The 12,458-nt window shown below is 32.4% G+C and overlaps 1 protein-coding gene across 2 annotated transcripts; it reads left to right on the forward strand.

Annotated features, from left to right (window-relative positions):
* The first annotated feature begins 70 nt into the window (after positions 1-70).
* On the forward strand, positions 71-12,304 carry LOC140062576 (CMP-N-acetylneuraminate-poly-alpha-2,8-sialyltransferase-like). 2 transcript variants are annotated; one of them, XM_072108845.1, is made up of 6 exons: positions 71-337; positions 1,227-1,588; positions 4,139-4,410; positions 10,313-10,384; positions 10,536-11,048; positions 12,038-12,304. In XM_072108845.1, the coding sequence occupies exons 3-6, from the start codon at positions 4,181-4,183 to the stop codon at positions 12,297-12,299; spliced, it is 1,077 nt and encodes a 358-aa protein (XP_071964946.1). In that variant the 5' UTR covers positions 71-337; positions 1,227-1,588; positions 4,139-4,180; the 3' UTR covers positions 12,300-12,304. The 2 variants fall into 2 exon arrangements, with proteins under 2 accessions (XP_071964946.1, XP_071964947.1); XM_072108846.1 differs by having other exon boundaries at positions 1,227-1,279.
* The last annotated feature ends 154 nt before the right edge of the window (positions 12,305-12,458 follow it).

Genomic DNA, 12,458 nt, shown 5'->3' on the forward strand with positions numbered 1-12,458 from the left:
CTGTTTGATTTGATTTTTAGCTATAATTTATTAGCAGCATCAGTGTTACGTGAGGTATATACACAACGATGTTTGCTATGGAATGCATGGTTTGTATTGGCTAAATACTTTAAGATTGGGAATGTACAATTGTTTGATGTTCTACATCTTTCTGTGTGAAATCAAGTGCTTATTCCACTATAGAAAATATCAAGATTTGTGCTTATCTAACTGAAGAAAAAATATGTGAATGTAAAGCTTTTTTTAACTAGCATAAATCAAATCAACAAATTCTCAAGACAGAACACATCTTTCGAGTAAGATTTTTACAACGGGCAGGAGAGCTGAGTAATAAGAGGTATTGTTTTGTATTATTATCGCCAACATGTTTAGTTAGTCGTCTAGTGTGCTGCTAAAATTACATTAGTAGGTGAATAAGCCTCCAGAGTAACATAGGCTGTAGTTAAAACAATTGATACAGTTTGCATGAGTGTAGTTTTCCTAGTTAGATTAGCTAATCTGTTATTATTACAGTATTATCATTTTTTTAAATATTGGAAGAAGCCGACTTGCATGGTATGACGACGACATTCATGCCTATAATAATTATGATTATTTCTATCCAGCATTAAAGATGTATTGTACCGCAAAAACATGAAAAATGAAGATTAATTAAATCAGACTTTGAATAGGCTATGTTATTTTGTAGTTTTAATCAAGTTAATCACTTCAATAAAAAAAACACGAAAAAATCATGTTTTCACTTATAAAATGACAAAATAAAAATTCAACCAAAAATCAGTCAATTTGACCGTTTTTTTGCTTTAAATTACATTTTTTTCAGGTGAATTCTATTTTTCCGATCCAATTTTTTGTCAAAGTGTTGACATTGTTGACTATTGTGTTACATTAAAAAGGAATATTCAACAAAAATGAATTATTTTTTTGCAGGGGGACAATACATCTTTAATGCTGCACATTCAAATGATAACAGATTAGGTATGCATTTACATAATAAACAATGGTAAAGGCGGCGATTAACCTCACTCTCTTGCAAAACAAAAGCGTTATAGTTCGGAGTTTCATATCCTGAAGCCATTAGAACATTTCCACAATAAAACATTGTTGACCCATTAACTATATCTGTCTACCAGGATATCATTATCATTATATGTAAAACCAGCATTATAAATGTGAGTAAACTGTTCTTTGCAACCATTACTTTGTTGTTTTTTTTTTTAATTTAGGCAGTTTTTACAATTAACCACAAACAAGCATCAAGTTAAGATTGTGGATGAAGGTAGTTCCTATTTTTAGTTTGAGTTTCTAGAATGAAGTGATAGTTATATTATGCGCAACGATACATTCACAGACCGTTCAATTCTGATGATTTTGTATTATTATAAACACCGCGCGGCAAAATGTTAAATGCAATCACAATTAACGGCGTCAAGTAAAGTTTGGATATTTGGGTAAAAAAAAACTAGCATACTGAAGAGGACAGTCAAGTTTGATGAGTTGGTAATAATACTACGAATAATTTATTAGACGCTATTCGCCAGGAAGGACTCAACTCAAACTGGAAAGAAGTAGAAAAATAAAATAAAAGGTAAGTTCTGAGAAGAATAACATATATGATAAACTGAGATGTTGACGAAAATTGTTTGTATGATGTTAATGTAACGTTGGTATTTTAGTGTATCCGTTACTATATCATTATAGTCTCAGCGGCAGGATTTCACACAGTCACAGAAATGTACAAACAGTAATTATGGTTTTGTCCAGATACAGTTTTATTTCAATACTAAATATAATACAGTCTGTTCTGGCTAACTCACAAACGTTTTCTCTCTATTTATAAACGTTTTATTCTATCAGGCTCTTCTTTTCCTTCTCTCTTCTCTTACCAGTATACATTCATATTTAAGGAACGGTCCTAATTAATTTGCATGTACTGGGAGGGGACTATTTAGTAAAGGGAACATTCCTTGATGATGAGGAAACAGTAATTGATTAAGGATGTGGGTTATAGGATAGTGAACAAAGAGTACCTATGGATAGGAAGAAAATGTTAATAGATGGAGTAGGGAGAAATAGTGAAAAAGGGTTGTTGATCTGATGGTCAGAGTGTTACATTAAGATAGATTATGATATTGTAAAAGAGGCTATCCTAATGGCAAAGAATAATAAGTCACCAGGTCTAGATAATATAACAAATTAATTAATTAAGAATGATGGCGACAAATTTCAGTAGGGTGCTCTTTAAGTAGAATAATAATATAGATAAACTAGAGCGTCTCCAGCTCCAAATGGCGCGTTATATCTTAAAAGCACCTCGAAATACATCTTGTGCCGCCTTATATGGAGAGCTTGTTTGGTCTCCAATTAACGAGATCCATAACGCTATTCGTATGAAATATTTCCATAGAATTATAAAGATGAATGGAGAATTGAATTACAAAATAGGATAGAGGTTGATTGAGGTTGTTTTTGCATTTATACTACTATAATGTGTATGTAATTCATTAGGCCTAATTGTTATATTTTATATTGTTATTGTGAAGGATGCACCTTTGTGCCAAGTGTGCCACCGATCTGAAGGTGTAATTCCAAATAAAGAAATTGAAAACAGAACCGATAATCGAGGAAAGCGTACAGGTCAACAATCTACACACCCTTAGTTTAATAACATTTTGTTTCAATCGTAAAACGTTATTTGGAAAAATGAATCTATCTATCTATAGCGAAAACAAGACAAATTGCTTTTTGTAATCATTTTGGATTCGTTTATCTTCCATAAAAATTTATATCTGTAATGTTTATGGATAATGTTCATGGTTCGGTGCTTACATTTCCTGAATTTTCACGAATTTATCAAACCACTAAGAGAGGTAAGGCATAGGCCTATATTTCTACAGACGTCTCTTTTTTTTTTTTTTTTTTTTTTTTTTTTTTTATTCAATCAAAACCAACAGCGATAAATACCGCCACTAACAGGTTTGAAACATAAAACAATACAACATCAAAAACGGTTAACAAAAAAATACAGCTTAAAGTGGTGGATTTTGTTCACTAAGGGCGAAGGATTGGTCATAGCAATAAGTAACTATAGCCATCATAACCATAGATGGAAAATAGAAATAGAAAATAGCTGAGCATCACCATAGATAGCAAGAAAATAGCTGTGCAATTGCTATACTTGATACAGCCGCATAAATAGCAAATTAATAAATAACTGTGAAATTGCTATAGGCCTACTTCATATAGCAAAAATAGCCGTGTAATTGCTTTACTTGATAAAGCCATAAATAGCAAATAAATAGCTGTGTAATTGCTATACTTAATATAGCAAAAATAGCAAATAAATAGTTGTGGAATTGCTATACTTGATAAAGCCATAAATAGCAAATAAATAACTGTGTGATTGCTATACTTGATATAGCCATAAATAGCCTACAAATAGCTTGCAATTGTTATACTTGATACAGCATAAATAGCAAACAAATAGCTGTGTATTCTAATAAATAGCCATAAATGCCATTGTGTATCTGTTTCCTAGTTCAGTTAATAACATTATAGCATTTGCAGATAACATTGACAGTTGCAGGTCATAAATGACTTTCCAATGCTTTCAAAACAATGGAAAGAATTCATGTTAACCTGAAAATGTCATTTGTGTGGATGTCGTTGATACCGGGAAATTATTTATTTATTTATCAATTTAAAATTATGAAATACGTATGTTTCTATTTTAGACCTCCAGCCCGTAGACGAATTCAAATTAATGTTTTGTTCAAAAACAACAATCAAACCATTTTCAGTTTTAAACAATTAAAATATTTTTTAAGCCAAGATAACTTTCTTCTGTCATCAGAAAAATGTTATTCTGTTAGGAAAATCTGTGTTCTGTAAAACATTTTTAGTTAACTTGCCGGTGGTAGTTGCTTTAGACCGGACGGACGTTCTCAAATTATTGAAGAATGTTTAGGCCTACCTTTTTTTTTACGGCGAAGTACCAATACTCGATTACAGGATATAAAGTATTACAATCATTTAAGAATGTTTTATTTTTGTTAATGAGTATACTCTAATAAAACATTTTGTCAAATCCTAAACATTAAATAGTAACCACCTAACAAAAGATGTTCATTTTCTTTAGATTCTACAGTGAGTTGTTGAGCAGCAACGTTCATAACTGAAGATGAATAAGATTTTGCTTCGTTTCGTGTACGGATTGGGTATTCTCTCGATCAGTGTGTTTTATTATACTCACGACATAAACCTGTATATACATTATTTAAGAAGATCAACCTTAACAAATGGCAGTTATCGTTCCAGTCAAGGAACTCACGAAAAAGACCAAAAGACAAATTATTTGACCAATTCGTTGACAAATGATGTATATCATCCTTTTCAACCAAAACATTATTTGTAAGTATTAGCATGGAGGAAATATATACAGATATATGTATATATTTACTCCATGGTATTAGCTTCAATTCAATTATTTGCATATGTTACGACTATAAGGCACACTGTGGAGCGAACGACTGATTGACTGCTGACGTTCAACTGGCGATTGAATGAGATGAGATGGAAACAAAATACAAGAGATGACTGGAAACTGTCCCTAATAAGAAGTAGTAAATATTTTGTACGAACGGTTGAGAACTGCTGTTGCCTTATAATTAACAAATACTAACGAAAAGGAGTTGTGGCTATATTAATTATAGAAAATAATGTCTAATGTTGTTCTTATCTTTAATGTTAAACAACTTTATTTCTAAAATAAATAAATAAAGCCATGTTCAATAGAATATGAACCCGAGGGGCGTAGTCTGGTCCACCTGTTTAGACCTAGGTCTAACATTTTCAAAGTAAAAGTGCAATTTATGAGAAACTAGCAGCTTTATTTTTCAAAATTGTCTAGCTCAGCCCCAACCATGGTAGAGTGTTGCTAAAGTGCGAGCCAGGGAGGCATGCAATTCGTGCATTTCATGCAATCCATGATGAGAATTTCAATAGAACAAAAAATGGAAAGAGACTCACTCACAAGACCTAATTTTATTATTTTTTCAATTTACAAAACAATTACAACGATGAATCAGTCGACTGAGCTAACAGGTCATCTTGTTTATAGTTAGATTAATACTAGTTTCGTTCCCTCATGATGTATATCATGACGTAACGATTAGAATGACGTATTTAATGAAGCTTTTTTTTTTTTAAATATGAACTTCTTTCAATAAAATGTGTTAAAAAGATAAGATTTGTTAAAATGATAATGTTTTGAAATGAACCCAAACCCGATTTGAGGATAAATTGTGCATATTTTATGCGACAGAAGGTGGCTGGCATCAGACCACGTGTGGAAAATGCCTACGTTGGAAGCATCCCCTTTAACACATATAGCAATGAATGTAAATAGTTATTGATTACGTATGCCATTACAGTTAACTATGTATTTATGACTGTAGGAATCGCAAAGATATTCTCTAAATCTCTCATTAAAAATAAAAGGAAAACAAAATATTTATTTTTCATTAAAAACTCTAGGCTTGACATTTTCAACCCTCTAAATATCTCTCTTTCCAAAAGAGCATTAACCGTTACGCCACAAAGTAGTACATGACTGAACAGATGATAATAGTCTATTTATACGTGTATTAAGTAATTCATTATTACGGCATAAATATCCTATTAACCTTGTTAAACCCAAAATGACCAGTTAGCTCAGTCGCCTGAACGTCGTGTTGACACACGTGTCGTGGGTTCGATTCCCAGCTGATCGGTGAAATAGAGTTATGCGACCACTGTGTTTGGGGTTCACAGAATTATACGTCCCCCTTTCCACCACACATCATGAGGCGACAACATCAATGCATCTGGTGATGTGCTGGAAACGACCCCAAAAGGCCTTAGTGCTGAGGCAGGGAGAGCACATTTAACATCTTTTTTTTCGCGCCGCGGCTCTAGCCAGCTATGTCCCAGGAGGACACATTCATTAATAAGCTGTTTCATAGCGGTAGCTTTAGTATCTAAGGCTGACAGTTTTGTGAATTTGGAAACTCGACTATAATTTATAGGTAGCTGCTGGACCCAAAAAACGTCTGGGAGAAGAGAGTCTATATGAAAGCCTTTGCTGATAATACAGTATTATTGAGATGTAGACGGAAATCTGTAAAATCTTGATCAATAAATAATAACTTCGTTTTTGCTGTCAACCAGGGCGGTATTATAATAAGTCACTGTCAAATAATCATTCGATAATGGTCAAAACTTTATTTTGGCTCTGTCAACATAAAGGGAGGTATTTACAATGACTTTCTTTGACTTTCAATCTAGGCCAATGTTATAATAATACGCCGTCAGATATTAAATCATTGAAACAGTCCTCGTAAATTTTTTGTTGGTTATCAGATGCCGTGGGGGGTCCAATCAATTATCGTCAGAAGGTGAACAATCAGTCTACAGAAGATTATTAGGAACGCCTGCTCCATTAATTAATCCAGAAAAAGGTTTGAACATTATCTATTTGTTTATTAGCCTTCTCCTAACACAATTATATTTTCTTTAAAAAAAAGGTTTTATAAGTGGTTTCAACATTTATGATAGTAATGTCACAGTTCTGTGTCTGGACGCAAGTTCATAGACCTACTAGTTATATTATTCATATTAACTGATACTTACTCTTCATTTACCGTAAAGTTCAGTTTTAATGAAATATATAATATAAATTGGCTTCGTAACAATTAATTAGTTTTGAAAAGGTTAGTTTTTTGGTGATAGGTGAAAATGACATGTAACTTCGTAATCAATTTATTTTTTTTGTATAAAGGCCCAATTACACTATGACGATAACGACAGACGATAAATATATAGCATGCATTTTTTTAACATAAACCAAAAGAAATTAGAAAGGTTTTCGTTCTAGACCTATAGGATAATCATTTATGCTGTCTTTGATAAAAATAATGTTTTTCAAATTCCAATCAAATGACGTCATGATAAATAAAAACAATAAAATCGCTGTATTGTCACGATATTATTGGTCTTACTAATCATGACGTCATTTGATTGGACGTGTGAAAATATAATTTTCATCAAAGGAATTGTTTATATTTCTTTTGGTTTATGTATTAAAAATGCACATTTGTCTATTTATCGTCGATAGTTATCGTCCTAGTGTATGGGCCTTATGCTGTAAATGTTCAATTAATTGATCATTCCGATTTTATTAGTTTGACTCTTGCACAGTTGCTGTCTAATCGTTGTTGTGTAATATCATTTCGAACCATATTAAAATCATAAAGAGATTCATATTCCTTAACATGTGGCTGTGCATGGAAGTCTGGTCTACAACTCGGCCCCGGGCCTGAAAGTGTTGGTGAATTCATAATTATACTTAATATTATATATATAAACACAACAGGCATAGAAATAAATTCCAAACCGCCCGGTGATACACTGAAAATTATTTAATTAATTTTTGAAACGATAAAGATGAGGAAATCTGGGAGTGTTGAAACATTTCAATATTCATTTAAAAAAGTACATTAATTATGGTATTGATCAGTGCCTATAGAGGCGTAAAAACCCTCGGTCAATATCATGTAAAATGCACTGTGGAAGGGTCATTATTAAGACTGCAAAATTGGGCTTATCAAATACTTTCGTTCAAAATGTAAAATCAAGGCTGAAAAATTGGGCTTATCAACAACAAAATATTTTATTATTAGACGCGATAACATCAAGGATAATCAGTATAATTATTAATATAGCCACTGTTACTAGTTTTATTCTACATGCTAAAGTAAATAAAAATCCACTAGAAAACAAGCAAGTCTGAATGTTATGCTTATTAGCCATGTTATGTTTGTTACTGTAGGCCTATGATTGTTTGCAATGTCCACATATTATTTCCGTGGGCATATCCATAGTGTATCACTCACAAAAAAGACGTGTGAGGTTCTTTCTTTAGATTTTGAAGAATGATTTGTGTTACAAGAGTCAAATGCTCAAGATATCGGCTAACGCCATGGGACCCTTGGCTTATCAATGAATAATAAATACAGTACTACTTTCGTTCAATTGAAATCGGAATCTGACCGTTTCATTAAATTGGGTGTGATTAGGCCTAAACATATAATAATTTATTAAAAAGGTACAATAAAAACAAATGCATCAGAGGCGTAAAGAACCCACGGTCAATATCATGTAAAATGTATATGGTATAAGCACTGTGGAAGGGGTCATTATTATTAAACTGGAAAATTCGGCTTATCAACAAATAAATACTTTCGTTTAAAATGTAAAATAAGACTGCAAAATTGGGCTTATCAACAAATAAATACTTTCGTTCAAAATGTAAAATAAGACTGCACAGTTGGGCTTATCAACAAATAAAATACTTTTTTTCAAAATGTAAAATTAAGACTGGAAAATTGGGCTTATAAACAAATAAATACTTTTTTTCAAAATGTAAAATTAAGACTGGAAAATTGGGCTTATAAACAAATAAATACTTCCGTTCAAAATGTAAGAAAACATTTTTTAAATATAATCCTTAAGCTCTGTCTATACTATCAAACTAAATAAAATATGATGTGCCCATATTATATAGACACGGATGTCATATCACTACGATAATCGGGCATATCACTACCATATTTGGGCACATCACACTTTTTTTGTTAAACTAGTTGGGACAGTGTAGACACAGAACTATGTGATCGAAACATAAGTCGGAATTGGACTGACGCGATTGATTTAATTGGGTATTTTTATTAATGTAATGATTCATTAAAAACTATAATACCGATACGCGTTTGGTATTGATCAATGGTGCAAAAAACCCTGAGAAATAATGTTATAACGCGATTTGGTGATAGCTTAGCAATAATACAACCCATATACTATTATTATAAATACCTATTACAAATCCATTCATATAACTTTTCATCGCGAACCGAAAATGTATAAATGTTATTCTACAGACAGTAATTATATATTCAAAAGCCATATTATTATTATTATCAATACCTAAATGCGATAGTAATAACCATATACATTATTCCCAATACAAATTTGTGCGTTTAATTCTAGAAAGAAACGACTGTGCTGACAGGCCAATGACATAAATCACAAGTAAAGTCCCAATTGTTCACTTGCGTTTTGATTGGCCGACCTATTATATTAGATTAATGAAGACTGTTCTTACAACTGTCCAGTCAAAAAGTTACGCGGCGTTTTTTGTAAGAAATATTTCTTGTTTATTTATTATTTTTTTTCAACCTGTATTCGATCTCGTAAGTTTTATGTTTGCCGCCCTCAATTTTAAATTAAATTGAATTTATTATTTTATTTATTTAACATCTTTTATTTTTTGTCCACCTGCTGCTCTATTTCGATCTCATACATTTTATGTTTAGCGCCCTTAATTTATCTCGATATCATCGCGTACGTATGTTTACAGCACACGGCAAACGAGTTGGACAAGTTAGTACTCAATATTCAATGAATGAATCCATGACGAGATGTATTGAAACCTGTATCTGAGCTAAAATACAAATTTTTGTCCACCTGTCTTCGATCTCGTAAAATTTATATTTAATGCCCCTATTTTAAGAACACAAAAAGCCGCCTAAAACTTTTTAGTTGCATCTGGATAGTTGAATTTTAACATTACCTTACATATCGTAGATGATTTAATTATTGTAATTTTTTTTATGAATTGTACTAAAAGGAAAGTTAGTAATTATGATTTTGTGTGTCACGGCTGTTTGTATTTTAACATTGTGTTCCGCTCTTGATACACATGCATTGTTTGTCTCGCTGGTTCGCATTTCGGCAGCACACTTTCCATTGTGGTAGGGCTGTTCTGATCCTGGAACCCTTTATTTTTCGTTTTCTATTTCAAAGTGTAAGTGTAATTTCCGGGGACAAGCAGCTCCATTTTCCACATTTGTCTTGGCTCCGCCCAAATCACGGTGGGCTTGTACTGGACACTTATAATATTTCTTTTCATATTTTAATGGATAAGTGCAATTTCAAAATTGTCTTGGCTTAGCCCAAATTATGATGAGGCTGTTGTCATGATGAGTCCTATATAGTTTATTAATAATTTCAAATTATGTGCCATTTTCTGGAGACCTAGCAGCTATATCTACAATTGTTGCACCCTTCAGAGAGCAAACCGCCTACGCCTCTAAACACACTCATTAACATTGTTTGATAACATAACTGAAACTATATAATTCGGCCCAGTCCATTTGATTGTTTTAACTGAAACTATATAATTCGGCCTAGTCCATTTGATTGTTTTATACTCTAGGTTACCATTCAAAGAGAGGGTTTACAAATTACTTAAAGACCATATTGATGTCAGAAATGCGGCCGAATTAAGGTACTTTTAAAAAACACATTTAAAAAAATGTGTGTTTTTGTTATCAATTTTTCTTTTGTATTTTGTATTGCACTTTTGTACATAATATCCACCGTTTGTTTAATTTTTTTCTGAAACTTACCTTTAGCTATAGTAATTTTATATTTTCTAGTGTATCGTTACAGAAATTTTCTCCAAACAACACTGTTCTATTTTATGACAAACCAGTTGATTATAACAACGAAACGAAGATAGTCTTGCCAAAAAAGAACCCGAGCCGAAAGAAAACGATCGGTTCCTACGACACATGCGCAATTTTAGGAAATTCTGGGATACTAATAGATAGCCATTGTGGAAAAGAAATTGATGCTCATGACTTTGTATTGAGATCCAATTTGGCGCCGACTGTGGGTTATACAAATGACGTCGGAAATAAAACTAATCTGACTACGCTAAATAGTGAGAAGTGTAATTACATAGCCAATTGTTTAAAACATGACAAACTGCGATGTAAAGATAAAGTTTACAAACTAATGAAATCTTTTGATGGTACTTTTGTGTGGTTTTCCAAATTTGGTGTGGTACCATCTTCCAACTATGTTACCTTCACACAGGCTATTATGGACAACAAATTGAAGACTGAAATTGCGTATCCAGGATTTGGTTTGCCAACACACATATCAAAGTAGGTTTTGTTTCAGTCATATTTATAGTAGTTTAAATTAATGTAAATTTAGCATAGCAATTGTTCTTTTGAGCTATAGTTCTTTATGATTAATATAGGGGTGGTGTGAGGTAAATAGATGATGTAAAAGTTGATGTTATTGTGAGTAATTCAAATAAATGGCTTCTTCTTTCCCTGTACTTCTTTCTGAGTAGTTTTCTTTCTGAGCTTTGCTTCTTTTTTAGGAGTCGTGCTGCTTTCTGAGTAGTTTTCTTTCTGAGCTTTGCTTCTTTTATAGGAGTCGTGCTGCTTTCTGAGGAGTTTTCTTTCTGAGCTTTGCTTCTTTTTTAGGAGTCGTGCTGCTTTCTGAGAAGTTTTCTTTCTGAGCTTTGCTTCTTTTTTTAGGAGTCTAGCTGCTTTCTGAGGAGTTTTCTTTTTTAACTTTGCTTCTTTTTTTAGGAGTCGTGCTTCTTTCTGAGGAGTTTTCTTTCTGAGCTTTGCTTCCTTTTTAGGAGTCGTACTTCTCTCTGAGGAGTTTTCTTTCTGAGTTGTGCTTCTTTTTTTAGGAGTCGTGCTGCTTTCTGAGGAGTTTTCTTTCTGAGCTTTGCTTCTTTTTTAGCAGTCGTGCTGCTTTCTGAGGAGTTTTCTTTCTGAGCTTTGCTTCTTTTTTAGGAGTTGTGCTGCTTTCTGAGGAGTTTTCTTTCTGAGCTTCGCTTCTTTTTTAGGAGTCGTGCTTCTTTTTGAGGAGTTTTCTTTCTGAGCTTTGCTTCTTTTTTAGGAGTCGGGTGCTTCATTCACATGAGTTGTTTTTTCTGATGATAAGTTGTGCTTTGATATTTTTTTTTTAGCTATGTTCCATGTCTAATCTATCACTATAATAATAATAATAATAATATTGATGTTTTTTAAATACTGTATTAGAATACTGTTCCTAAACTGTGGATTATAGTGATGTGATGCCTTTTCCTTATCTCACTAACTCAATGTTAATTTTTATCGATATATTTCAGGTATTGGAAAGTTGATAGTCCATCAAGCGGTCTTGTCTTGTACACAATAGCGAGTACTTTCTGTAGAAAAATTTCGATGTATGGTTTCTATCCATTCTATACAAAAGACGACGGAACTCCTGTATTTCATCATTATTACGATAATAAAACAACATTGAATTATACACAAAATAGGCACAATATGCCTAATGAATTTAAGTTGTTTTTAGAACTCAATCGGACTCGTCATTTAAGACTAGTAACGGATCACTGTATCCAATAATTTTACGTTTATCTATATATAAATTTACGTAAGGGCAAAATTCGGTAAATCGCGCGTTACTTCTAGAATTTTTACTCGATGGTATATAAAGTTGGTTCGTACTTTCGGTACTGATTTTAACCACCTGATGTAACCCTGTTTACAAATTAAATTATGTTA

The sequence above is a fragment of the Antedon mediterranea genome, chromosome 11 (assembly GCF_964355755.1).
Source record: "Antedon mediterranea chromosome 11, ecAntMedi1.1, whole genome shotgun sequence".
Taxonomy (NCBI): domain Eukaryota; kingdom Metazoa; phylum Echinodermata; class Crinoidea; order Comatulida; family Antedonidae; genus Antedon; species Antedon mediterranea.

What these genes read in the sequence shown, in the direction of transcription:
- LOC140062576 (XM_072108845.1), top strand. Translation starts at nt 4,181, where the DNA reads ATGAATAAGATTTTGCTTCGTTTCGTGTACGGATTGGGTATTCTCTCG. An exon ending in TTTCAACCAAAACATTATTT is followed by an intron (nt 4,411 to 10,312) that starts GTAAGTATTAGC and finishes TTTATACTCTAG; the next exon opens with GTTACCATTCAAAGAGAGGG. An exon ending in AGAAATGCGGCCGAATTAAG is followed by an intron (nt 10,385 to 10,535) that starts GTACTTTTAAAA and finishes TATATTTTCTAG; the next exon opens with TGTATCGTTACAGAAATTTT.